Raw genomic sequence first — 24,957 nt, forward strand, 5'->3', positions numbered from 1 at the left:
TACCCTACAGCTGTTTCACCTCCCGCCCACATGGTGCCGGTTATGATATCACTGGAGGCTGAATCCAACGGCTCCTTTTTCAAGGCTGCCAATGTCTTCGGAGAGAGTCCAGCTGTGCTCCTGGCTGCAGAGATGGGAGGCTGAAGCCCAGAGACGTCACAGAGCTGTGCAGAGGGTTGTGACTGCCAGATCAGGGCTTTCCCACTGCTGCCTCTTACCAGGTGTTCAGTTTTCTCACCTTTCACGGGATGACATGGTGTCCGTTTGGGTTGGCGGCTGCAGTCAGCCTGCAGGAGGGCCAGTCCCACATGTGTTCATTACTGCCAGCTGATATAACCTCTCTGGTCATTCTCCTCTGCTGCAAAAGTGTAAAATAGTAGTGCCTGATTATTTCAAAATTTATCTATGCAACAAATTAGGATGTCAGAATTTAATAGGATTTAAGAATGTAATATATACAACAATATTAGGTTTAAGCCTGGCACACAGTAAGTAACCAAAGTATTAGCTGTTACTTTATTATTATTAGTCATATTTTAGGCGATATTTTCCTACCTACAAACCAATAAGACAGGGCTGCTGTGCACAGCTGTGTGTCCTGTGTCGTCCTCATCAGTCGTGTGAGCATGTGCCAGTTCGCAGAAAGGGTTATCATCTTTCCCAGAAAAGAGGAGTTGGCACTTGAGATATAAAGCCAGGAGCAAGCCTGTCCCTGTCCTTCAAAAAGTTGAAGGAGGATGCCTACCATCTGCTGTCACCTGCACTAGGATTTTACTTAAAATTTTTTCTTTTTAAAATAAATTTATTTATTTTTATTTATTTTGGACTGCAGTGGGTCTTCCTTGCTGCACGCGGGCTTTCTTTAGTTGCGGCGAGCGGGGGCTACTCTTCGTTGTGGTGCACGGGCTTCTCACTGTGGTGGCTTCCCTAGTTGCGGAGCGTGGCCTCTAGGCACTTGGCCTTCCGTACTTGCGGTGTGTGGGCTCAGTTGTGGTGCACGGGCTTAGTTGCTCCACAGCATGTGGGATCTTCCTGGACCAGGGCTCGAACCTATTTCGCCTGCATTGGCAGGCGAATTCTTAACCACTGCGCCACCAGAGAAGCCCAGGATTTCCTATATGTATATAAAGTTCTAAAATTTTCCTTTTCCTCAGCCACAATAGGTCTTTCCCAAGGCCCCAAGGGAAGTGGGTTTGCTGACCTTTCTTCAGTGGTTTGGGGATTTTATTTTTTCATGGAGAAGTGTCTGAGCAGAGCTTGAAGCCTGCACCCTTGAGGCAGGTTTTCTCTCGTCTTACTACCTGTTCCCAGTATTTCTCACAGGTCCCTGATAGAGGTCCATGGAGAAGGGCCTGTAACAAGTGTAAATTCCCTGTGGGTGTGTGGTTTTTAGGATTTCATACTCTCATACTTGCCCACATTTGGCCTTTAGCCCTTGATTCGAATTTTTAGAGTAATTGTACTCACACACATATGGTGACTCCATCTTCCACCTGTCTCCAGACGGTAAGCCAGTGTTCACTTCCCATCTCTCCTTCAAAATGCCTGTCTTCCCCGAGATTTCAGGGTAATTGTTTGCCTTGCAACCTCTTTGAATGAGTCAGAGAAAGTCATGATTTTGAGGATAATCCACTTTTTTCTTTCTGTTAAGGTGGGAGTGGCATTCCTTAGAGCTTTCTATATCCCGGGAGCCAGAAGTCACCCCAGGGATTCTGAAAGAGTCAGTTTTCACGTGACACGTCAGGGACTCACTTCAAGGTGGTCACTGCTTGGACCTGATGTGGTCCAGGCTGCAGAAAGGGTTCAGAGGAATTGCTGGAAGAGACGGCCTCAGGGAGGGGCCTGGGAGGATACTGTGTAAGTTGAAGAAAGAATTGTAGACCTGTGGGAGGGTCAGTAAGGGCCACACAACAGTGCCACAGTGTCACCATGGCAAGTCCCCCTCCTTCCCACTCCAGGTACATCCTCGGTCTGTGCCCCCTCCATGTCTACAGGCGGCTCCACATGGAGGAGAGGGACACTGCCCTCTGGTTCCCTCACATCCACTTACTGGAGTTGTTGACGGCCCAGAGACATGGAGCAGATGCAGTGTCCCCCTCAGCCCCTCCCAGGGCCCAGCCTACTGGACTCTTCGTGTCCAGAGGCCAAGCCAGAGCTGCCCAAGTCACCTTCCTGCCAGTGGTGCCCTCTCTCATCCTTCTCTCGCTAATGAGGATGACTTAATTCCAGCCCACGACAAAGACACTGACTTGGTCTCCAAAAGAACATTTATTTCCAAAATTGAGGCCACAGAAACAGAAATTCCCCCTCCCTGACCTCTGCTACTCCCATCAGATAATTCCCCAGCCTCCACAATAAGATGCCTCTTAGGCCCACAAACACCTTCTATAGAATACCCCTGTCTGGGGTCCCACAAGCCCCCAAGGCCAGCTGAGCCTCCCGTTCACAGCTCAGCATGTTTTAACTGGGGTGGCTTCTTTGCCGCCTCCTTGGACAGGAGCTCGTTCCAGAAAGCCACTTCCTTGTCTTTCAGCTTCTCGGCTGCCTGGGTGGTGACGCCAATCTGAAGGTACCCTTCTTTCTGGTCATATATTGGCCAAGGGGGAAGCCCCTCCCCGTTGGGATTCCTGGGAACAGAATCACATAGAAATTCCCCAAAGCTACTGTGTGGCCCCAACAACCCTCAGAGATTGTCAGGGACCCCCTGGCTTCATCTCTGCCAAAGGCTCATACGCCTCCAGAGACAGGAGGCTGACCATCTCCTGGGCAGCCTGTCCACTGATGGAGCTCTCACGTCAGGGGCCACAGGGCAGGGAGTTTGCCCAGCACACGTTGGAGCTCCTCCCCCCCAGCAGACACGCCCTGCCCCTTCCCAACCCTGCCCCATCTGTGCCAGCAGCTCACCCGTTCCGAGCAAAGTTGGCCCAAAATTTCATCACCATCTTGCTGAGATTGGTCTCCTCTTCTGAGGCACCATCTGTGGGGAGGAGACAAAGCCATTGCTACTCAAAGTGTGGTTCAGGGGCAGCAGCAGCCCTTGAGAACTTGTTAGAAATTCAGAAACGGAGCCCTTATTCCAGACCTACTGAGTAAAACCACATTTTAAGAAGATCTTGGGTAATTCAAGTGCACTTTAAGCTTGACAGTTACTGACCTAGGTCGGGCTCAGTGAAGGGCTGGGTCACAGGGCCACACCCCAGGGTTTCTGCTACAGTAACCCCACCTCCCAGGATACTCTCCTCTGGGTCTTTTTTCAATCTCCTACACCCACACACATTTTCATAGAATCTGAAAAATAACCAAGCTGCAAGGCCCCCAAAGAGTCACCCAACCAGAAAGTGCCCAGAGGCACTGCCATGTACAGCCCTGGGTTGTGTCACACACAAGTTGTCGGTAACTGCTGAGGGTTAAGACATTAAAGACATCTGTGAGAGGTATTCTTTAAAATATAATCCTAAACATATTTAATTTTTAAAGATATGAGTTTTAGATAGATAGATGATTGGATAGACAGACACATAGTAGTCCTGATTCAAGGTTAAGAGCAATTCTAACCTTACTCTCACGTACCTTCTGATATGCTCTTGTGAGTGTGAAGTGAGTGGTGGCATTCTAGCCCTGAGCAGGGCCCTGCAGGTGACCCACCTCCTGCCTTACTGATGCCCAGGTCTGGATTCTTAGAGTGACCATGGAGGAGGGCGCAAGGATACACATTCTCCACCATGCACATTAGAGCAAGAGAAAGGTTAGGACCCTTTGTCCTTCAACCCTGTTATGGTGAATTCAGGAAACTAAGACCTGGAGAGAAGGAGGAACTTGCCCAAGGCCACCAAACCAAGACTTGAACCCACATCCCCTAACTCCAAGTCTGTAGTCACCAAAGGGCCATCACCTTTCAAAAATGGAGCCCCGAAGACTGAGAAGAGCTCATCCCCATGGTCCCCCATCACCGTCTTGGGTTTCATGGCTGATGAGAAGCTTGGGCGATACTGGAACTCATACATGTAAGTGGGGGCTCCGGCATCTGGAAGACATGGATTCATGCACAGTTCACTTCAGCAGACGCACACCTGGATGGTATCAAGGGCTCCAGAGGTGGGTGGGGGGGGGGCGCTGTGAGCAATCAGGAAATTGGGGGCATGCCTGGTCCTGAGTGAACAACAATATTAACAGCAGCTGCCCGTTGTGAGAACCAACTGTGTGCCAGACCCTGTGTGTCCCTGCAGGAAGCCCCTGGTTATCAGCATAACAGAGAAAAACAGTTTGGGAAAAGTTCTATGACTTGCTTAAGGGTGTACTGGTGGTGGAGGTGGAACTGGATTTGAGCCAGCTATTGAATGAATGAATGTTGAAACTTTGGGGAAATCGATTCAAAATAACTATCATTATAGAGGCATTGGGTCAATACATATAAACCTCTTTGCCTATTGATGCATTCACAGAGCAGAACATCTAGATACATAGTCTATGTACACAGAAATACCACGACATTTCATTGCTAACAGGTTAGTCTTCATTCCCTTGGAGAATACCTGCAGCCTGACAGGTGCCTTCTATTATGCCCATTTTGAGCGTTTCTGGTATTTTTCACACGTATTCCAAGAAGAGTGAAGTAAATCCAAGTTGCTGGCCTGAAAGTGCAGATATTTAAATACAAGCCTATGCAGAAAGGGGAGAGTCTATTCCTTGTGTCTCAGGAAACCACAATTCAGCATTTCCTTTTTCTCTGTCATCTCACAGGTCTTGCTTCCTGCTTGGCCCGGGGAGTGTTAAGGTGGTGGCAGAAGGAAGAAGGGGCCGAGGAAGGGTACAGTTCCTCCCTCCTCCTCTCCCCTGCCCTTACGCTCACCACCCCCCCTCTAAGCCCCAGGAAGATGTCAGTTTTCCTGCTGACGCTTCAGCAGCGTTGCCCATTTTGCTCCTTCAGGGCTAACTCACAGGCCACCCGCCCGGGGAGCTCTGTGCTCTGCATTGATCATTATGCCCAGAGCGAGTGACTCTACCCGGGAAGGGTCAGGTCCCAAGTCAGGCTGGCGGGGAAATATCACACGTTTTCCTTTCCTGGGGACAGAATCACATTTGGAAAATGCAGAAAAAAGGAATAAGAACAAAATGATCACATATAATCCCACTGCTCAGAGAAACCTCTGTTAATATTTTAGCACTTATCTCACTTATGTATATAAAATAAGGATACTATTGGATGTGTAGTTTTGTAATGACTATAATAATTTCTTCATATCATTAAATGTTTGTCAACTACATAGTGTAACAATATATGCCATCCTGACAGGAGGATGTACAATAATTTATTTAATTGCCTCCCTTCCCCCCTCTCACTGCACTCTTGGTTTAGCAAGAGGCATTGTTTGGAAGAAGCAATCCGTCTGTGGTTCCAGAATCCAATTGCTAAACAGCTGCTTCAGGGTCAAGCAGAACTCACTGAAAGGAGGGTGTTTACCCTTGCCTCTGCTACTCAGAAGTGTTAGAACGGAACTGAGAACCCAACCATACAAAGAAAGACCTAGTGTGAATGAGAGAACTTAATTATGGCATGCCCCAAAGATATTCTTTTCATTCCTCTCTTCTTCTTTTTTTTTTTTCAGTGTTTTGCCTTAAACCACTGAGATTTATAAAAAAAATTCCTACGGGGGTACTTTTCTGGTGGTCCGGTGGTTAAGACTCCATGCTCCCAGTGCAGGCAGCCCGGGTTCAATCCCTGATCGGGGAACTAGATCCCGCATGCCGCAACTAAAGATCCCGCATGCCATAACTAAAGACCCCGCATGCCATAACTGAAGATCCTGTGCGCCACAACTAATACCCGGCTTAGCCAAATAAATAAATATTTTTAAAAAATTCCTGCAATCACAACACACGTCTTCAAAGGAAAGTAGGGCAGAGATTTCAATAATAACAATTAGGAGCAACAACAAAAGCAGGGGGAAGGAGAGAGCTAGTAACAAAAATATGCAAATTAAAACAGTGTGATGTTCTTTTTTTGTGAGGTAAGACTTATATAAAATTGGCAGCATTATTTTTATTCTTTTAATCTGACTATCCCAAGTGAGAGAGCTAAGAAATCCACACTCTCATACACTAGAAAGCAATTTCACAAAATGTATCAAGAACTTTAAAATTCTACTACAGCCCAGCTTAATAATTTCACTTCTAGAAACCAACTCTAAGAAAATTATTTGAGACTTGGTTAAAGATTTATGCACATAAGGCTGAGTATGATGTTTTCTGTAGCATCAAAATGAGCAGCCAGGCTAAATACCCAATAGGACAGGAATACTAAAGTAAATTTTAATCCATCATACCATGAAATAATTGCTATTTTCCATGAATTTATATTGACATTGAGGAAATGCCTACAATATAGTTGTCTATGAACATAAAATTAATTTTAAAATTATGTGTAAGACATGGAAAGGCTAATAGAAAAAAAAATGTCAAAACTTTATAGATGGGGCTTCCCTGGTGGCGCAGTGGTTGAGAGTCTGCCTGCCGATGCAGGGGACACAGGTTTGTGCCCCGGTCCAGGAAGATCCCACATGCCAAGGAGCGGCTGGGCCCGTGGCTGCTAAGCCTGCGCGTCCGGAGCCTGTGCTCCATAAGGGGAGAGGTCACAAGAGTGAGAGGCCTGCGTACCGCAAAAAAAAAACAAAAAACCAAAACTTTATAGCTGATACTTCTAGGTGAAGGAATTATGAGTAATATATAGTTGCTTCTTTAATATGTTCCCATATTTTCAAAACTTTCTACAATGGTAAGATTAATTTTATACTCAGAAAACTACTTTATCAAAAAGAGATTGAGAGAAATACGACAATGAAAAAATAACATTGATAAACTCTGGGAAGTGCTGGCAATAAGACCCTGAATTCAAAGTCACGGGATGTCAGATAAAAAACTCAAGTCCAGTATGGCTGGGAGCAGCTGAAGGGGATACTACAAATCAAGACATGTAGCAAGAGGCAAGACCAAATTTATGAAAGAACAGATTTGACCCCAGGCAGTCCCTGGCTGGTCATCAGGACCCTAGGGAGGAAGAAATGGTAACTAGAACCTCCAAAGTACTGTACTGAGTGCTCGGGGATAGAGTAAGTCAGCCACAGCTATGTTTTATCATGCTTATAAAGTCTCAAAGTTTAAAACCCTTCTAGCACCGTTAGGCAGGGAGGTCTGGACCCCAGAACCATCTCCTGGCTTGCAGACTAGGTGAATGTGGTCTCCAAGAAATGAAGGGTCCTGTGAGTAACTCAAAAGGTACCCAAAAGGGACACCTCCTCTCCAGGTGAGCTCATGCATCCCTGACCTCACACCCTACACACAGTCTTGGGTCAATGTTGGAAGGTCCTGTGGTGGACACAGCACACACTGGGAGAAACAACAGCCAGCCACAGACATTGACATTCTCTAGACTGCGTGGCCCCACTCTTCCAATAATCACTCCTTTCAGCTTTCTTGGTCCCAGACAACATTCCTGATCCTATGCTTGGCCTCCCTCTACCCCCAGCTCCACTGGTTAACAAACTAGTTTGCAGATAGCTCTGACCTTGGAAACCTTCCAAGACCTATCTTCCAAGATTTCCCCTCTAGCCCCACAGACCACCGCAATTCAGGTGAGGAGCCCTGTGGCAGAGGCTGTCGGTGCCTCCCCATATCCCCTGCTTCCGGGCACGCCAGCCTGAGTTCCACCTCCTGCATCCGTAGCTCTTTGCCTGGGTCTTTGGCAGCCAGAGACCACTCTGCCCACATGTGCAACAGGTCAAAGCACCAGGGAATTAACTGCCCTTGGGAACAGCCTTCAACCAATGACTCGTCAAAGTTGGAGGATAAATACCCCAGCTCTCTTGCCACTCACTAGGGATAACCCTGAGACATGTGTTCTGCTGGTTTCCCAGAGTTCCCCAGGTCCGGGTGTCCACAGTGGATGCTTTCTTGACAGTGCAGTGTGGACTGGCTTCCTCTCCATTCATGTCACTTCTCCACTCCTCTACTGGTGTTTCCTGGGATCACCCCCCCAAATAAACTCTTTGCATTTGGATCCTTTTCTCGGAGTCTGCTTCTGGTGGAAACCAAAACAGGACAGTGCCCCACCCCAGGCCAAACGCAATCAGCCTTGGATGTTCGACCCTCAGCAATGTCCACATGTGTTTGTGCTGAGGGCTGGGCAGGACAGTCAGTGAAGCTGGAGAGGTCAGTGTCCCTCTCCCATCCAGTGTCTGGGACTCACCTCTGTGGCGACGGGCCACATTCACAGATGGGACACCGAACATCCCATCTGCAAGCAGGTCCAGGAACAGGTCTTTCCTTCTGGCAGGGTCGTCCGTCCCTCCTAAATACTTGTCAGCCGCCACCACGGCCAGTTCCTCAGGGATGCTCTGAAATAGATCCAGTGAAAGCGACCACTGTTAAAGTTAAATGTAAAATGGAGACCAGACTTACGCATTATCTGTGCAGACAAAACTATTTAAGCCATGTAAGCAAAACTAACTCTAGCGTATTTCATGCACATAAGCAAAACCTAACTTAGGTTATTTTTTGTAAATCCCTCTGACAATCAAAAAATAAACTAAGTCATCTCCCTAAAATAGTATGAGATAATCACTTTTAACCAATCCCTTGCCACCTGAAAACCTCTATTGTAATAAGCAATCACTGAAAATGTTAACAACTTCCTCATTTTCACTTTATAAGCCATCCTGTAACTTCACCCCCCACCCCACCCCCGCCCCCCGACGAGCTTCCTACCAGCCTTTGAAGTTGGAAGCCCCCAGGGCGTGAACTATATTTTATGTACCATAAACTCTTACTAAATACTCTTCATTCATTTGGTGGTTTAAATTTTGCTATTTCTGGATTTTTTTTTTTTTTTTTTTTTTTTTCGGTATGTGGGCCTCTCACTGTTGTGGCCTCTCCCGTTGCGGAGCACAGGCTCCAGACACACAGGCTCAGCTGCCATGGCTCACGGGCCCAGCCACTCCGCGGCATGTGGGATCTTCCCAGACCGGGGCAGGAACCCGTGTCCCCTGCATCGGCAGGTGGACTCTCAACCACTGCGCCACCAGGGAAGCCCCTATTTCTGGATTTTTGACTTCACCACCCCTGGTGAGTGACACAGTTTCTCTTCTTGTGTTAATGGTGAACTTTTTGAGCTCAGTGCAAACTTTCCCCCTCCCCCAATCCTGGGTAGTGATAAGAAAAGCAGAAAAAGTGGGGCAGAACCCTCCCAGCCCCAGTCTTCATTCTGCCATTAGTTGCTCTGCAATTGGGAACAAGCCTCTTCCCCTCTTTAGGGCTCAGCCAGTTCCTGTGATTCCTAGACTCTTACAAGGATGGGGTAGGACTTCCACACGAGGGACGTGGCCGTCTTCTGGTCCAGCTTGCCTTCAGAGAATGAGTAGCCCATGAACTGTTAAAACAAAGGTTAAGCAATTGTGAATCATCCGGTAATGGCAAGAAAAACTGAAGTGACCAACACACCAAACCAATGCAGGCTGAAGGTCACTTTGTCATGTCTTGATGGGCATGGGTCTTTGAGGAGTTGGGCAAAATCAATGAATCAAATGGACTTTTATATTTAGACATCAAGGAGTACAAAGAAGATAAAGTAATTGTTAAGGGAAGCTGCCCCAGTCTTTGTGTGTATGTGTATGTATGTATATATATATATATGTGTGTGTGTGTATATGCGTACATATATATATATGTATATTTAGGCTAGAGTCTCCACAGTGGTCATCAAGGCAGAGAGGGAAGGTTTCAGCCAGCCAAGTGTTGAAGTAGAGGGCTCTGGGGCAGATGACACAGACCTCACAAATACCCCGCCTGTGTTAGATAGCAGAGAAAGCCCCAAATTCTGCCATTATGGTTTTGGTCCTTTGGTATAACCTCTGAAATCATTCTGAAGACCTGCAGAACTCTGCACATAACAACTGCATCAAAACTCTGCACTAAGTGACTTCACCAAACTCTAGCACGGCCACAAGCAGCTTAAGGCCATGTCCCCAGGATGACCCCAGGCCCCCTTAAAAAGCTCTGTGCTGCCAGGAAAATTTACCGTCTGCTCTAGCCAAAACCTGGTGATAGGCAGGTAGGTCCCTGAACCCATTCTTAGAACAGTTACTTTAGAAACCTTGTAATTATAAATCCTTTTTCTGCCCTTTGGGATGTAAAACCACTGCTCCAACCTGTTTTCTCAAGGACCTGAGAGCCAACTTCTATGAAAAGCAAACATTCAGGGGATAATTCTTGCTCTCTCCCCCAGTCCCTGTGGAAAGATAATGCCTAACTTCAGTGGGAGCCTTGCTTCTACTTACACCACGGCCTCCTGTCATAAAGACAGAAGTTTGTTTCTTCTCCAGATAAATGCCAGCTAACAAATCCAGGTGGCCCAGTTTCATGGACAAATCCCCCCTCCCCGCACCCGCAGCCTTAAATAGGCTCCAGCCTTTTGTTTCAGCGATTTGGGTTCAGTTTACAATTGATCTTTTCCCTATAGCAAGAGTGTCCCTGAATCAAACTCATTACCAATTCAACTGGTGTCCGGCTTTGTTTATCTTTGGCAGAAGGGAAAGTACTTCCTAACTTTTAGAAGTCAATTTTAACTCAGGAGGAAGCAGGCTCCTTTGAATGTTTCCAGTTAGATGAATGAGAGTGTGAGGTGTGGGTGGGTGGAATTTATGGGGAAACTATGAAAGCACCAAGCCCAGGGGAGAGGCTGCAGGTCCCAGGCCTCACTCTCCTTAACTCCCAAACCCCTTCCCCTTTCCAGGCCTTGGGTTTCTCATCTGCTCAATGATTATCTCTCCCAGCCCTCCTGGCACTGACATTTCAGGATTCTTGGATGGGAGGACAAGCAGAGAGTGTGTGGGGATGTGGGTCCCCAGGGCCGCACCACCCAGGTGACAGCTGGGCCATCGTGGAGAAGGTTTCCACGGAAACATCAAGGTGTATGAAGGTCCCAGAGGTGCGTGCGTAGAAGGAGGGATCCTGTGACCAGAGATGGGAGGGGTGATGCGACGGGCAGGGGAGGCGAGTCTAAGAGGCCTGCACTTTCTCACCATGGGCAGAATCCAGCCACACTCCTGCTTGTTGATTCCCACGACGTAGGGAACGGGGTGGAAGTTCTTTTCAGCCAGAATCTCTTCGGGCGTCTTTGGCAGCAGCGCTCCGTCAAGCACGGTGGGCAGGAAAGGAAAGCTCTGGGGAAGAGGGCAGCGTCACGTCTGTGCTTCCCCTTCGAGGTCACACCCGCGTCCCCCTCTCCACCTGCCTGAGCTCACAGCCGGCATCGCAGACCTGCGTGCCCATGGGCGGTGGCCACACACTCAGGGTCCTAACAAAGGGGGCTAAGTCTGTGGACCCCAGGGGGCAGAACTCTGACCAGGGCCAGCAGTGGTTAGGTGATGCGGGCAGATCTTCACTCAAGTTGGTATAAACTATATAACGTAATGTGTATTTAATTTGAAGGGTGTGTGTATCTATATGCATCTCTCCATCTATAGTCAGTTCTTGTAAGCATCTTACCTCTCTGGGGTCTCCGTGTAAATCAAGAGCGAAAAATTTCTGTGAAGACAAAGGCAGAGGCTGTGGGTGAGAAGGCTTCCTGAGAGCAAAGCTGATCCTGTGAGCTGTGCGTCAAAGGTATCAAGTCCTCCCTCCTGGTGCCACCCTGGCTGGGCTGAAAGGAAGTGGGCAGGGCACCAGCTCCCCTGGGCATGAGCACAGGGTGCAGGTATGGGATGGGGGAGGGGAGCTCTGGAGAGGACTGCTGCTTGTGCCTGCCCTGCCCTGCACCCATTTCCTCTTCTTGTTCCTCCAGGCGAAAACACCCCAATTTTCCTTTGGGGGACTCCCTCTTCCCCAGTCTCACTCCACGATTCCAGGCATCTATATGTGACCTGAGGTGCACCATCTCCCTGAAGACAGGGATTACTTCAGGGATGGACATGTGCCCATGTCAGTTCAATAGAGTTTACCCAAAACTGTTGCTGGAATTATTGGGAAAGAGGGTTTCTAAGCAGATAGGATGTAAGTCTAGAATACTGCTGTTGTCTAAACTCCCCAGGGGACAAATCCGCCTGAGAGTGAAGCCAACACAGAGAGGTAAAAAGCTGAGGGACAGAGACAGAGTCTTGATGATATCATATGTGCATCTGGATCCGGACATGCCTGAAGCCATCAACTCCTGGACTTTTCAGTTAGTTACCTGAAGATTCTGTTACAACATATCCCTTTCTCTTCTCAAGTCACTTCGAGATGAGTTTTCTCCTCCTGCATTAGAAAATCCTGACTCATACAAGCTCACTGAAATTCACCCCACTCCACGCTTCTCTTTGTTGTGAGTTCACCAGGATTGTGCTGATTTTATTGTGACACTGCAGCTAACAGTCCTGACCAGTATGCAGGAAGTCCCAGTAAGGGTCCCTCCGTTATGGGTTGTAGCCCCGCAATCCAGGTGTGTGTGTGTGTGCACGTGCACACCCACGTGTGTTATTGGGGAGAGAGGATAATCATGGAAACACTTCCACATGATCTCAGAAGATCTCAGAAGGATAACATGGGCTCTTAGGTTCTCTGGATTCTCCCAAAGTCACCGACTCTCCCCTTATAAGCGGATCTCTTGTGCCACACGGAGAATTGCTGAAATAAATTTACCTCTTTCCAGGCATCAGAAAACAGTTGTGTTTTTATCTTTGAGCACATTGGTCACCTTATTTGAGCCTGAGAAACCAGGATCCAAGGCTACATTGGACTTAACCCATGGAAACAGAGCAGAGTCCAGTGCTGGAGGCTGGCCGCTGGGGGTCCAGGAGCATCCTCAGGGGTCCAGGGTCCAGACTCTCCCCTTACAAGCGGATCTTATAAGTGGTGATCTCTGGGTATCTGTTGTGCTGTAGCTTCCTGTGATGACCCACTACCATAGCCATCCACCAATCCTGAAATGTCACCTTCTCTGTGAAGCATCCCTGCTTACTATAATGAATGCATCCCCTCTCTGTATTCCCACCACACTTAATCCACTAAGTATATGGGCGTGTTTCTCCTTGAATAGTTCCTTATGAGCAGGGACTATATCCAGTTACGTCTGCATCACCCACGCTGTTACCTCCCCCCATACACTTAGCAAAGACAGATGGATGGGTGGATGGAATTAGTCAATACTTGGAGTATTGAATTGGGGAGATAAGTGGATAGATGGATGATAGCTAGCAGATTAGGTGATGGATGGATCACTGATTTTAGAGAGATGGATGATGAAATACAGATATATGAATGATTGATAACAGATGAATGAATGTTATAGATGAGTTGATATTAGATTGATGAAAAGATACTGATGAATTGGATTCACTGGTGGATGGACAGATGTATAATAAGATGATGAATGAATGGATGGATGAATAGGTGGATGGATGGTTGGATGGATGAATGGGTAGATATACGATTATGTGAGAATCACTACTAAGGCAGACGTGCAGAAAATCTAGAAAATTGGGCCACCACTGGATGATAATTGAGGTGGTTTCTAAATTAACCAAGACAATTGTGACAACCTTTCTGAAGAGCTTTGTTCTGAATAACCCCATTCCCAAAATTCAGGATGGTAATCACCTCTGAGAATGTGTAATGTTTAATTTCTTAAAAATCTATCAGATTCCACTTACATGACTGAATCTAGGATGGGCAAATTCATAGACAGAAAGTAGATTAGAGGTTTCCAGAGACTGGGGGGAAGGGGAGAAGGCAGAGTAACTGTTTAAAGAGGTAGGGATTTTTTGTTTGGGATGATGAAAAGTTTTGGAAATAGCGGTGATGGTTGCACAGTACTATGAGTGTAATTAATGCCACTGAATTGTACACTTAAAATGATTAAAATGGTAAATTGTATGTGACACATATATATTTACAATAAAGAAAACAGTCACATATAAAAAAATCTATCAGAAAAACAAGATTGGAAAAAGTAAGTTTTGATAGATATGAGGAGTTATTACACAGTTGTTCATTATGTTATTTTTTGTCTTTGCTAACATCTGAGTTATTCCATAATAAAAAAGAAAGAAGGAAATTCCCCATTCAGATCCAGTCTGACACTGCTCTTGAGAGGTGAGAAAGTGTCCCAGGTAGTTTTTCCAGGGCAAGGGGATAGGCGAAATGATGAAGCCTGGGGCCATGTTTACAGGGCGGGGAGCTTGTGTGGCCATGAGAGTGGATGTACTCACCATCTTCAGCGTTATCTCCAAGAGCTCGTCCTCTGTCTTCTGGCGCAGGCAGTGAACAAGGACAGCTGAGGTGGTGCTTTTGCACCCAGCAAAGACAGCAATTTTCTGCAGAGATCACAGGTGACAGCAGAATTCAAGAGCCCTGTCTCTTCCCTCCATCAATAAAGAGGTGTTCTGTTCCAACCTCAATTTCTAAAGTCAACACATGGTAGCGAAGATACTCTAGACCAGTATGTCCTGGATCCCAGACGAGCCAATTATACTCCTCAGCCTCTGCTGCCTTATCTCTGTTCAAGTGGACATAATGATGTCAAAGCTGAACATCTAAAGAGAGGCAGCATGGAGTGGGGCTTGAGAGCATGGAATCCAGAATCCCACTAATTTCAAATCTCGGCTCACCCAATTAATAGCCTTTTGGCCTCAGGCTAGACACTTGCAAAGTGCAGCCAGAGAGGAAGATGCAGAAGGAGAGAAATCAGGCTCCATGATGGCGGGACCATGAAGAGTGTACATGGGCTGCCCAGAGCCTGGTCCGGTGTCTGACATACAATCAATGCTCAGTATGTATTTGGTGAAAAATTAAATAAAAAGGCACATGAAGAAGTAGAGCGGGGAGAGAGGGAGAGGGAGAGAGAGGGAGAGAGAGAGAGAGAGAGAGAGCGAGCGAGAGCGCACAAGAATATGAGTCTTGGATTCTTCATTCTGCCAATTTCTGGTCCTGTGTGACAGCAAAATCCAGCACCATTTCTGCCACCTTTGTTTCCTTTAAATAAACTCCCCCTTCTTGACTTAAGCCTGATCAATGGGCTTCTGCTGTTAATAGCCAAAGAATTCTGAAAAAGTCTCAACAATTTTTTAAGTTCTTGGTGTCTTTTCTCCTCCCCTCCTGCTTACCAGTCAGTCCCTTTAAGTCTGGCTGCTGCCCCCACCCGTCCACCAGCTCTCACAGCCTGACGAAATCGCTCCACATCAGTGACTCCAGCGCACACTCCTCAGCAGAGCCTCCCTGTTGCTCACCCTTCCTTGGCTTCCTGACACTCTCCAAATAAAGACAAAGTCCTCACCAGGTCCTCTGCAGCATGGCCCTGCCGATGGCTCCATCCTCACTTCACTCCAGGTTCCGTCTGCTCTTTCTGCTCTGGCCACAGCAGCCTTTCTCGCTCTCTCTCAGTTGAGATACCTGCTCCTGCCACAGGACATTTGCACAGGCTGTTCCCTCTTCCTGGATATTCTTTTCTTACCAAGTAATTTACTGCTTATCCTTCTCATCTCAACTCGTTGATCACTTTTTTTCATGAAGCCTTTCCTGATAACCTCCCCCTATCCACTGGACTAAGCGCTCCTTTTGGATTCTGTTATGACATCAGGTATCTCTCCTCTATTGCTCTAGTCACAGTTGACATTTTGTAAGTTGTGCAATTATATAATTATTAATCTGTCTCCTCAATTATAACAGAAGCTTCATGAGGTTGCGAGATGTCAGATTATATCAAAACTATTTGTTGAGTGAATGAATGAATCAATGAATGAATTCTTCAGGAACCCACCCCAGTCACAAGCCCCCAAGGAGAATCCACTCCAGGCACACATGGTGCCAATGAGTTCATCAGATTTCAGACCCTGAGCGAGGCAAGATAGGATGACAGTTCACTGACCACTGTCCAGGCCAGCACCCCACCTGGAACACTTTGGGAAGCGTGTTCAGTGGAAAATGCATGGGGCTGGCAGTCCAGAGTCATGAGCCTGAGTCCGGCTCTGCTCTGATCACTCGCTGACCCTGGCAAGTGCTTCTGCTCTCTGCCCCAGTTTGCTCAGCGGTAGAAGGTGGAGGTGGGATGAGGTGTGTCCTTGCCCTCCCTGATCAGCCATCCTCACTTCTGTGATTCTCTGAGGATGTCAACTGGCTCCCACAGCAAGAAAGACCCCTGACAACTCCAGGAGAGCAGAGCAAAGGGTGTGGGGACAGTCCAGTGTGAGACCTACCTTAGCTGCAGCCTTCATGTCCTTCTTGACCAGGATAGAAGTGAGGGCCACACCACTCTCAGAGATGGCCCGGTGGAAGAGATTCTTGGCCAGGGGAGATAACACCTGGGAGGAGGGTGGCGAGAAAGGGAGTTTATGCTCACGGGGAGGGGTCTTCAAGAGCTACCCCCATCCACAGCCCTGTCCTGGGCTGTTCCCCTGGAGACCATGGGGCCTGGCTTCTGCAAGAAAACCTCAGCTGGAAGGAGCCAGGAGCAGAGTGAAGGACAAAACAGGAAGTGTGTGGCACACTGATTATAACAATCAAAGTATCTGAAAGGCAGCTCAGCAATTCCTAGCAGCACTTTAAAGCACAGTTCTGATTCCCCATTTGCATTACTTAGCATTTATTTTAAGGAAAATGATCATGGAGGCACACAAAAATCTCTAAAATGTTCGTGTTATTTATAACAGTAAAAATTGGAAATAACACAAGGTTCTAATATATGACATTGGGTAAATAAGGTATTTTTCATTCTTACAATGAAATACTATACTATACTCGACTATATACACAAAAAATATTAAAGAATAACTAATGGTGAGGGAAATATTTGTGTTATAATATTAAGGAAGTTTTTTTGTTTAAAAATTCATAGAGACAGATAGGTAGATAAATGATAGATGATAGATAGATAGATAGATAGATAGATTCATGGAAAAAAGACTAGAAAAATAAAACTGTCCATGGTGACAATCCCTGGCTAATGGGATTGTGGATGAATTTTTATTTTGGGAGAGTTATCTATGCTTTTCTTTTTTCTCCATTTTATAAAATAAAAACATTTTCCTCTGAAGATTCAACTACAAATCCAACATATGTTTTAAAAATACAGTAATAGTGTTAACCTTCTGCTCAACTGTGAGGCAGCTGGAGGGTTTCTAACAGCTCCCAGCGCCTTCTAATCTGGTTTTCCACCTTTGCTTCCCTCGGTGTCTCCCAACTGCCATTCCCACATCAGGCTCCCAGGTCGTGTCTGTGTTCCATTTCCCGGGTCCCATCCCCCCTTCCATCCTCCTTCCTCTCTCTACCTCTCCTCACCCAGCCCAGCTCCATCCTCAGCCCCAGACGCCGCTGCCCTCCTTCCTGAGATGAACAAGCCATCAGACCTCCCCAGAAGAGGCCTCTGACCTGTTCTTAGTGTTTGTGTCCCCTTGAATTGTAGATCTGGCTTCAAGCCAAATAATGACATTGCACCCAACTTCATGGTTGCCTCCTCTTATCCAGAATTTACACCCACCCCTACTTCCCAAGAGGAGTGAGGTGAGTACTAATAGTAAAATGATTAGGAAGGAGAGTAAGAGCTCAACCAACACAGGACAGGAGGAATGTCTCCGTTGCAGCCGTGGCTGGAGATATTGCCCCAGGATGCTAAGCTGAGCTCTGAGCTTCCTGCAGTCCAAGGAGAGTTTGGCCATAACTTTCCACCATCTGATGCTGCACAGAGTAGGGTCAGCCTTGAATCCAGGTCCCATGACTAGACTGGCTGGTCTGCAAGGGGTCCCATCGGTAGCCACATCAGGGCCAGGAACACTTACAAGAATAGAGACACTTTCCCCTCCTGCTGACTCTCCAAAGATGGTCACAGAGCCTGGATCCCCTCCGAAGTTGGCAATGTTCTCCTGGACCCAGTGCAGTGCGGCCAACTGGTCCAAGTGACCCCAGTTCCCCCGACTGTGTTCATCCCCTGTGCTGTAAGAGAACAGGGTGGGGTTGAGAGCAGACATGTCACAGCAGGGCTCTCAGGACCACAGATGGGGCTGGGGGTCTGGGTGAGCCTTCTGCAAGAGACTGGGCTTCCAGAGCCCTGACACTGGGGTCTTCACCTGCCTCCCATCCTGCAGCACTGTTCCGCTGTAGCGCTCTATACATCCATCCCACATCTATTTATTGAGCATCTACTATTCTACAATTCCAAAGGGAATTCCAGGCAGAAGAAACAGCACATGCAAAGGCCCTGGCATCCAGTGAACAAAAGTGTGAGTCTAGGACCTACAGCTACAGAGGGCCCTGAGGGCCTCGGTAAGGATGTCAATGTTATCTTGAGTAAGTTAGGAAGCCACTGCAGGGATGACATGATTCCATTTATGTCTTAAATGATCACTTTGGCTACTGTGTGGATCAGACACGGTGTAAAATAGCAGGGTTATAAAAGTAGGTGTTATTACAACAATCCAGGGGAGAGACACAGAGTGCTTTGAACAGGGTGACTACAAGGGAGGAGGTGAGAAGTGGCTGGATTCTGAACATATTGTAAAAGTGGAGCCAAGAGGATTTGCTGGTGACTGGATGTGGGGTATGAGAAAAAGAAAAGAATCCAAGTGCCCCCAGGCTTTTATCCTGAGTAACTGGAAGGGTGGAGCTGCCTGCAGCTGAGCCGGAGGCCCTGTGGAGAAAGGAGGAGGGTTTGGGGCAGGGGCATCGGGAGTCAAGGGTTAAGTTTGTCCGAGGAAGGGAGAGGTGCCCTCAGGTGTTCCGTGGGGATGGCAGGAGGTAGTTAATGATGTACCTGCTGGTTTCAAAGGAGAAATGGGCTAAAAATAGGGAGCCTGGAAGTGCCCCCTGAGGTCACTCAGGGAACCAGTGGGACAGAGAAGAAGATGCACACAGAGGCTGAGACGGGGAGGGGAGGGTCCAGGAGGGGCCGAGAAGGAGCTGCCATGAGGGAGGAGGTGGCCAGGAGCCAAGAGAAGGAAATTTTTCAAAAAGGTTTGAGGGGTGACGTGCGGTTGCTGCCAAGGCTGGGCCGCTGGTGACCTGGACCAGAGCAGTGTGGTGTCTGGTCGGGGTGAAACCCTGACTGACGTGGTAGAGGAGAGCCTGGGGGAGAGGGAGGGGGGAGTGTACGCAGTTATACTGTAACTGGGAGCAGCCGTGGGCCGTGGGGGAAGGACATGAGGAGTCTCAGTGAAGGTGACACATCCCGGGACATGACTCGCCTGGGACAGCCCTCCTCCAGCCCATAGGTCTTTCCAGTGAGATGACCACCCCTCGCCCAGCCCACCCACCAGCCATCTGAGGGTAAGAGGTCCTGGGGCTGGTGCATTCAGAAAAGGCTCAGTAACTGTGCCTGCAGGAAGTCCGGTTCCTCTCCCCACGGACACTCCATGGAGGAGACTCGAGCCTTCGCTCATGCATGTGCCAAACTCCACGAAGGAAATGGGGTGAGTGGGCCCTACACTCCTCTCAGTAGATGTGTCCACTGGAGTCAGGTGCTCGTTACAGCCTCCAAGTTCCAGCCACCCGTTCCTCCACCTACAAGACTTTACGGAGCTCCCACGTGAGTCTGCTCCTTCTTTCCTTCCCCATGAGGTAAGACGTATAAGCCTCTAACTGCTGCACTGCATGTTAACTGTCACCTTACAGGTATGCAACATGCTGGGCAGCACAGGTGAAAAAGAGATGAGCATTTCAGACGAGGTAACATTTGGGTTGGGTTTTGCAGGAATAATAGGAGTTTGTCAGGCAGATTAGGCATTTTACATGCAAGTAAGTGGACCAGGGTGGCTGGGGAAGGAGAAGGTAGGTAGAGCCCAATTATGAGGGGACTTGCATGTCTTAGTAGGGAACCTAGCAAAGATCCCTTTGAGGGCTTGCATGACCAGAGTGGGGTCCTAGCACTCCCACACTGAGGGTCAATGTGCCGTGAGGAGAGTCCAGTGTCTTACCTGAAGAATCCCCAGATGCCCAGGCGGTACTGAATGGTCACCACCACCACGTTTTCATGGGCAGAGAGGGCCAGCCCATCATAGGTTGATGCCCCGCCCAACATCAGACCTCCTCCGTGGATCCACACCATCACCTGGATGGGGAGGAAGCAACCATACAGGGCACAGGAAGCAGAGCTGGGAAAGACCTCAAGAGGCTGTCTGGTTTGGTCATCTACCCGTTCTCCCAGCTGTGGCCCAACTCAGTGCACCCTGGCTGCCCCTGCCTGTCTCCCCTGCCTCAGTGCCACCTCCTGCCAGTGCTCTTCATGCTGAGAACATCATCATGGGAACAGCCAAGGCTAAGAGCGCCATCTTCTCCCCAACACTCCCACAGTCCTCACTCCCGGACCCCTCACGCAGCTCAGCACACTCTGCATGCAACAGCCCTTGGTTAGAAGCTTATTTCAGCTTCACCTTAGTTACCTTTTGTGTGGTGAAATAAACTTCTCATGTGAATGATGACCATGTCAAGAAGCACACGCCCTGGGTGGTACCTCTTCTTAATAGGCCTTTCCACTGCCTCCTCTGCTCCCCAAATCTCACCCATCCTCCAAAGCCCAGCCTAAAAGCCACCTCCTCTAAGAAGTCTTCAATCATCTGATGAATATGATTTGAAAACCTACTAGGTGCCAGGGACTGTGGTAAGGATTAAGGATGAGAGTGGACATGACAATTCATAATGCATGGCCCTGAATTTAAAGAGTTCACATAGCAAGAAAGTGAGAATGGCTAAAATAATAGTATAATGATTTTGTTAATAAAAAAATCAAAGAACTCATACATGAACTATGTGTCAAGTACTGCTCTAAGCATTTAAAAATAAACCATCCACAAGATAGGGACTACTATTGTCCCATTTCACAGACAGGAAAACCGAGGCCCTTAACCACCCTGAGGTCATGCAGCTAATAGGTGGTGGAGGCAGGACTTGAACCCAGGCAGTCTGGCTCCAGACTCCACACGTCGAGCTGCCCAGCACACGGCAGCCAATGGCCACGGTGCAGTAGGCCGGCTGTTGGGGCAGGAGTAATTTCTTCCCTTCAACTCTAACTAATGCATCAGCAAGACTTGCCTCGTGTGCTGTGTCAGACACTGACATAAATCTTGATATTCATCATTGAACACTTGTGTGTGATTACCCCTGATTTGAGGAAACAGAGCCGGGTCTCTCAGCTAGTAAAAGGCAGAACCAGGATTTACACCCAGATCCTGCAGTTCCAGAGCCTGTGTCCATAGTAGAGGTTCTCCAGCTTCAGGTTCCTGGAGCCCCTGCTCCTCCTACATCTCTGATCCCTGCCTACCTCCGGGCAGAGGGACTGAGTGTGCAGTCACCTCTGAGTCCAGGCTGAGCCAAGGGCTGGCCAGCAGTGATTTGCTGAAGAAGCTAGTCCAGCTCTGTGCAACCCAGATGCTAAGATCCTCGAAGGCAGGGGCTGTGTGGTCATGGTTTTATGTTCCTCCTTTCTCTTAACCCCCAATTCTAGCTATGCATATGGGGGCGCTGAGTATGTACTAGGGGAATGAATGAATGCATGAATGAATGAACAATTGTCCCCACCTCTTTGAGCCCAGCATATGCAGGGCCACCTTCTAGTCACAAGTTCACAGATGCCCTCCTCCACATCTGGGCACCATGCCAGGGGTGTTCCTGGGAGATGGCTGGGTGCTCACACCCCGCCTGTCTCTACCCCACTGACCCCTCCTTTCCCAGCAGACCAGCCCCACCGTCCAGCCTGAGTCTGGAAGGCTGCCCCATCTCTGGGCTTCCATTTATTCTGCAAATGCTGACTCACTGGGACATCAGCTTGTGTCAAAGTAAATTACGAAGTGAAATTATCTACAATAAAATCTTGATAGTTGGCAAAGGCAAAGGAAAGGGCTTCTCTGTTGCTCCAGGCTCTGCACCCTCCACCTGTGACACTGAGACACTGAGAGTTTGTCAGAGAAGGTCTCTGTGTGCTGAGGAAAGGCCACCCACAGACTCCACTTGCTAGTGTGTGTGTGTGTGTGTGTGTGTGTCAAAGAGCGTGACTTGAGATCAGGAGACCCGTGCTCTAGTCCTGCAACCCTACTCTGCGACCTCGCCTTCCCCTCACTGGGCTTCAGTTTCTCTATCTGTAACAGAACGGTTGGGTTGTTGGCTTATCTCCAAGATTCCTTCCAGCTCTGACTTTATTGGAAATTATGTCTTAGCCACCCTGGGTATCAGATTCCTAATCTAACAATTAAGAGTAATCCTTCTTGTCCATCTATTAGCATGAGAGACCTTAGAAAAATTAAAATGTTCATTACAGATGTACAGCAAACTCCCCCAGAGGCCCTATGTCTGTCACGAAGGGAAACTGAGGTGTGGAAAACCTGTGTTTCCTGATGTCAGGTTTGGCTGTGGTGGTAAAGAAAGCCCTGGGGCCCCTGGAACAGCCTTGGTCCAAGACGCCCCAACCCAACACTGCCTTCATCCCCTTCCAGTCTACACCAGCCTTGACCATGTGTTCCCACTGCTTACCGGCAGCTTGCTTCTCTTCCTCAAGTCAGCAGGAGTGTAAATATTTAGGTAAAGACAGTCTTCGGAAAACCTGAGATTAATGTTCTCCTTTCTGTTGGTAAAGAGCTCTGAGATCACTTGCCCCGCCACTGGGTCTTGGGAGCACCTGGGAGAGGCAAGGAGAGAAATGAATTCTTGAAGTTCAATCAGAGCTGACCAAGGAGATGTCTCCTGTGGTCAGGCCAGGTCTTGGACTGGCAGGTTTAGGGCAGTAAATAGAGTTGTTCTCACCAGACTCAAGACACTGGGTTAGGTAGGAGGCTACCAGGGGCATCTGATGGGGGCTTCTCAGGCTCACCAAGGTCTCCCAGGACCAGGTATGGTGAGGCCTGACCCTCTTCCCTTCCTGGGGCCTTTGGGATGCCCTGAGTCAAGGAAGGAGGCTGCCTATACGCTGCTGGGTCTGGGAAAGGACCATTTCCTGCTTGCCCTGGGTCCAGACCAGCTCTCCGCTGGGCGCTGTATGATGCCCGCTATAGGGTGACCATATTCTGCCAACAGGGAAACATGTTCTAGTCCACGGGAGACTTCCATAAACCAGGAGAAATCACCCAAACGGCAGTTATTTACGGCCTACAACAGGTCAGAGGTCAAATATTTATGGGGCAGCTTTAGAGGAACTACGCTCTAGTCCTGCCTCAGCCTAATTTTTTTTTTTTTTTTTTTCCAGTACGCAGGCCTCTCACTGTTGTGGCCTTTCCCGTTGCGGAGCACAGGCTCCGGACGCGCAGGCTCAGCGGCCATGGCTCACGAGCCCAGCCACTCCACGGCATGTGGGATCTTCCCGGACCGGGGCACGAACCCGTGTCCCCTGCGTCGACAGGCGGACTCTGAACCACTGCGCCACCAGGGAAGCCCATGACTCAGCCTAATTTGCTGGGTTTCCTTAGGTGAATTCTTTGCCTGCTCTGGGCCCCAGTCTGCTCCTCTGTGTAAATGAGGGGAGTGATTTCCATAAGGGTCCTGCAGCACTAACATATTAAAATTCTATCATCAACCCATCACAGGCAAGAACTATTGGTTGCCCTAATAGGAGATTTTTTTTTTATCATTTAAATTTTATTTTATTTATATTTTTATACAGTAGGTTCTAATTAGTTATCTATTTTATACATATTAGTGTATATATGTCAATCCCAATCTCCCAATTCATCACACCACCACCACCACTCCCCACTTGGTGTCCATACGTTTGTTCTCCATATCTTTGTCTCTATTTCTGCCCTGCAAACCGGTTCATCTGTACCATTTTTCTAGATTCCACATATATGTGTTAATATACGATATTTGTTTTTCTCCTTCTGACTTACTTCACTCTGTATGACAGTCTCTAGATTCATCCACGTCTCTACAAATGACCCAATTTCATTCCTTTTTATGGCTGAGTAATATTCCATTGTATATATGTACCACATCTTCTTTATCCATTTGTCTGTCGATGGGTATTTAGGTTGCTTCCATGAGCTGGCTATTGTAAATAGTGCTGCAATGAACATTGGGGTGCATATGTCTTATTGAATTATGGTTTTCTCAAGGTATATGCCCAGTAGTGGGATTGCTGGGTCATATAGTAATTCTATTCTTAGTTTTATAAGGAACCTCCATACTGTTCTCCATAGTGGCTGAATCAATTTACATTCCCACCAACAGAGCAAGAGGGTTCCCTTTTCTCCACATCCTCTCCAGCATTTGTTGTTTGTAGATTCTTTGATGATGGCCATTCTGACTGGTGTAGGGTGATACCTCAATGTAGTTTTGATTTGCATTTCTCTAATAATTAGTGATGTTGAGCATCTTTTCATGTGCCTCTTGGCCATCTGTATTCTTCTTTGGAGAAATGTCTGCTTAGGTATTCTGCCCATTTTTTGATTTGTTTGTTTGTTTTTTTATTAATTTAATTTAATTTATTTTTTTAACATCTTTATTGGAGTATAACTGCTTTACAATGGTGTGTTAGTTTCTGCTTTATAACAAGGTGAATCAGCCATACATATACATATATCCTCATATCTCTTCCCTCTTGCATCTCCCTCCCACCCTCCCTAACCCACCCCTCTAGGTGGTCACAAAGCACTGAGCTGATCTCCCTGTGCAACGCGGCTGCTTCCCACTAGCTACCTGTTTTACCTTTGGTAGTGTATATATGTCCATGCCACTCTCTCACTTTCTCCCAGCTTACTCTTCACCTTCCCCGTGTCCTCAAGTCCGTTCTCTAGTAGGTCTGTATCTTTATTCCCATCCTGCCCCTAGGTCCTTCATGACCATTTTTTTCCTTAGATTCCATATATATGTGTTAGCATACGGTATGTTTTTCTCTTTCTGATCTGACTTACGTCACTATGTATGACAGACTCTAGGTCCATCCACCTCACTACAAATAACTCAATTTCATTTCTTTTTATGGCTGAGTAATATTCCATTGTATATATGTGCCACATCTTC

At 47.7% G+C, this 24,957-nt stretch overlaps 1 protein-coding gene across 2 annotated transcripts in view; it reads right to left on the reverse strand.

Annotated features, from left to right (window-relative positions):
* Window positions 1-2,242: 2,242 nt before the first annotated feature.
* The window catches only part of LOC307178261 (liver carboxylesterase-like), a 67,092-nt gene continuing 44,377 nt past the window's right edge, over window positions 2,243-24,957 (reverse strand). For both annotated transcript variants that reach the window (XM_079906253.1, XM_079906254.1), the window contains exons 3-14: window positions 22,477-22,621; window positions 19,929-20,062; window positions 17,799-17,952; window positions 16,221-16,325; window positions 14,238-14,342; window positions 11,539-11,577; window positions 11,073-11,213; window positions 9,341-9,421; window positions 8,243-8,390; window positions 3,893-4,024; window positions 2,905-2,977; window positions 2,243-2,627 (exon numbers count right to left, since the gene is read on the reverse strand). In XM_079906253.1, coding sequence (XP_079762379.1) covers window positions 2,444-2,627; window positions 2,905-2,977; window positions 3,893-4,024; window positions 8,243-8,390; window positions 9,341-9,421; window positions 11,073-11,213; window positions 11,539-11,577; window positions 14,238-14,342; window positions 16,221-16,325; window positions 17,799-17,952; window positions 19,929-20,062; window positions 22,477-22,621 — 1,441 coding nt within the window. In that variant the 3' untranslated portion in view covers window positions 2,243-2,443. The remainder of the gene's footprint in view (window positions 2,628-2,904; window positions 2,978-3,892; window positions 4,025-8,242; window positions 8,391-9,340; window positions 9,422-11,072; window positions 11,214-11,538; window positions 11,578-14,237; window positions 14,343-16,220; window positions 16,326-17,798; window positions 17,953-19,928; window positions 20,063-22,476; window positions 22,622-24,957) is intronic.

Source organism: Stenella coeruleoalba (genome assembly GCF_951394435.1).
Source record: "Stenella coeruleoalba genome assembly, chromosome: 20".
Classification (NCBI taxonomy): domain Eukaryota; kingdom Metazoa; phylum Chordata; class Mammalia; order Artiodactyla; family Delphinidae; genus Stenella; species Stenella coeruleoalba.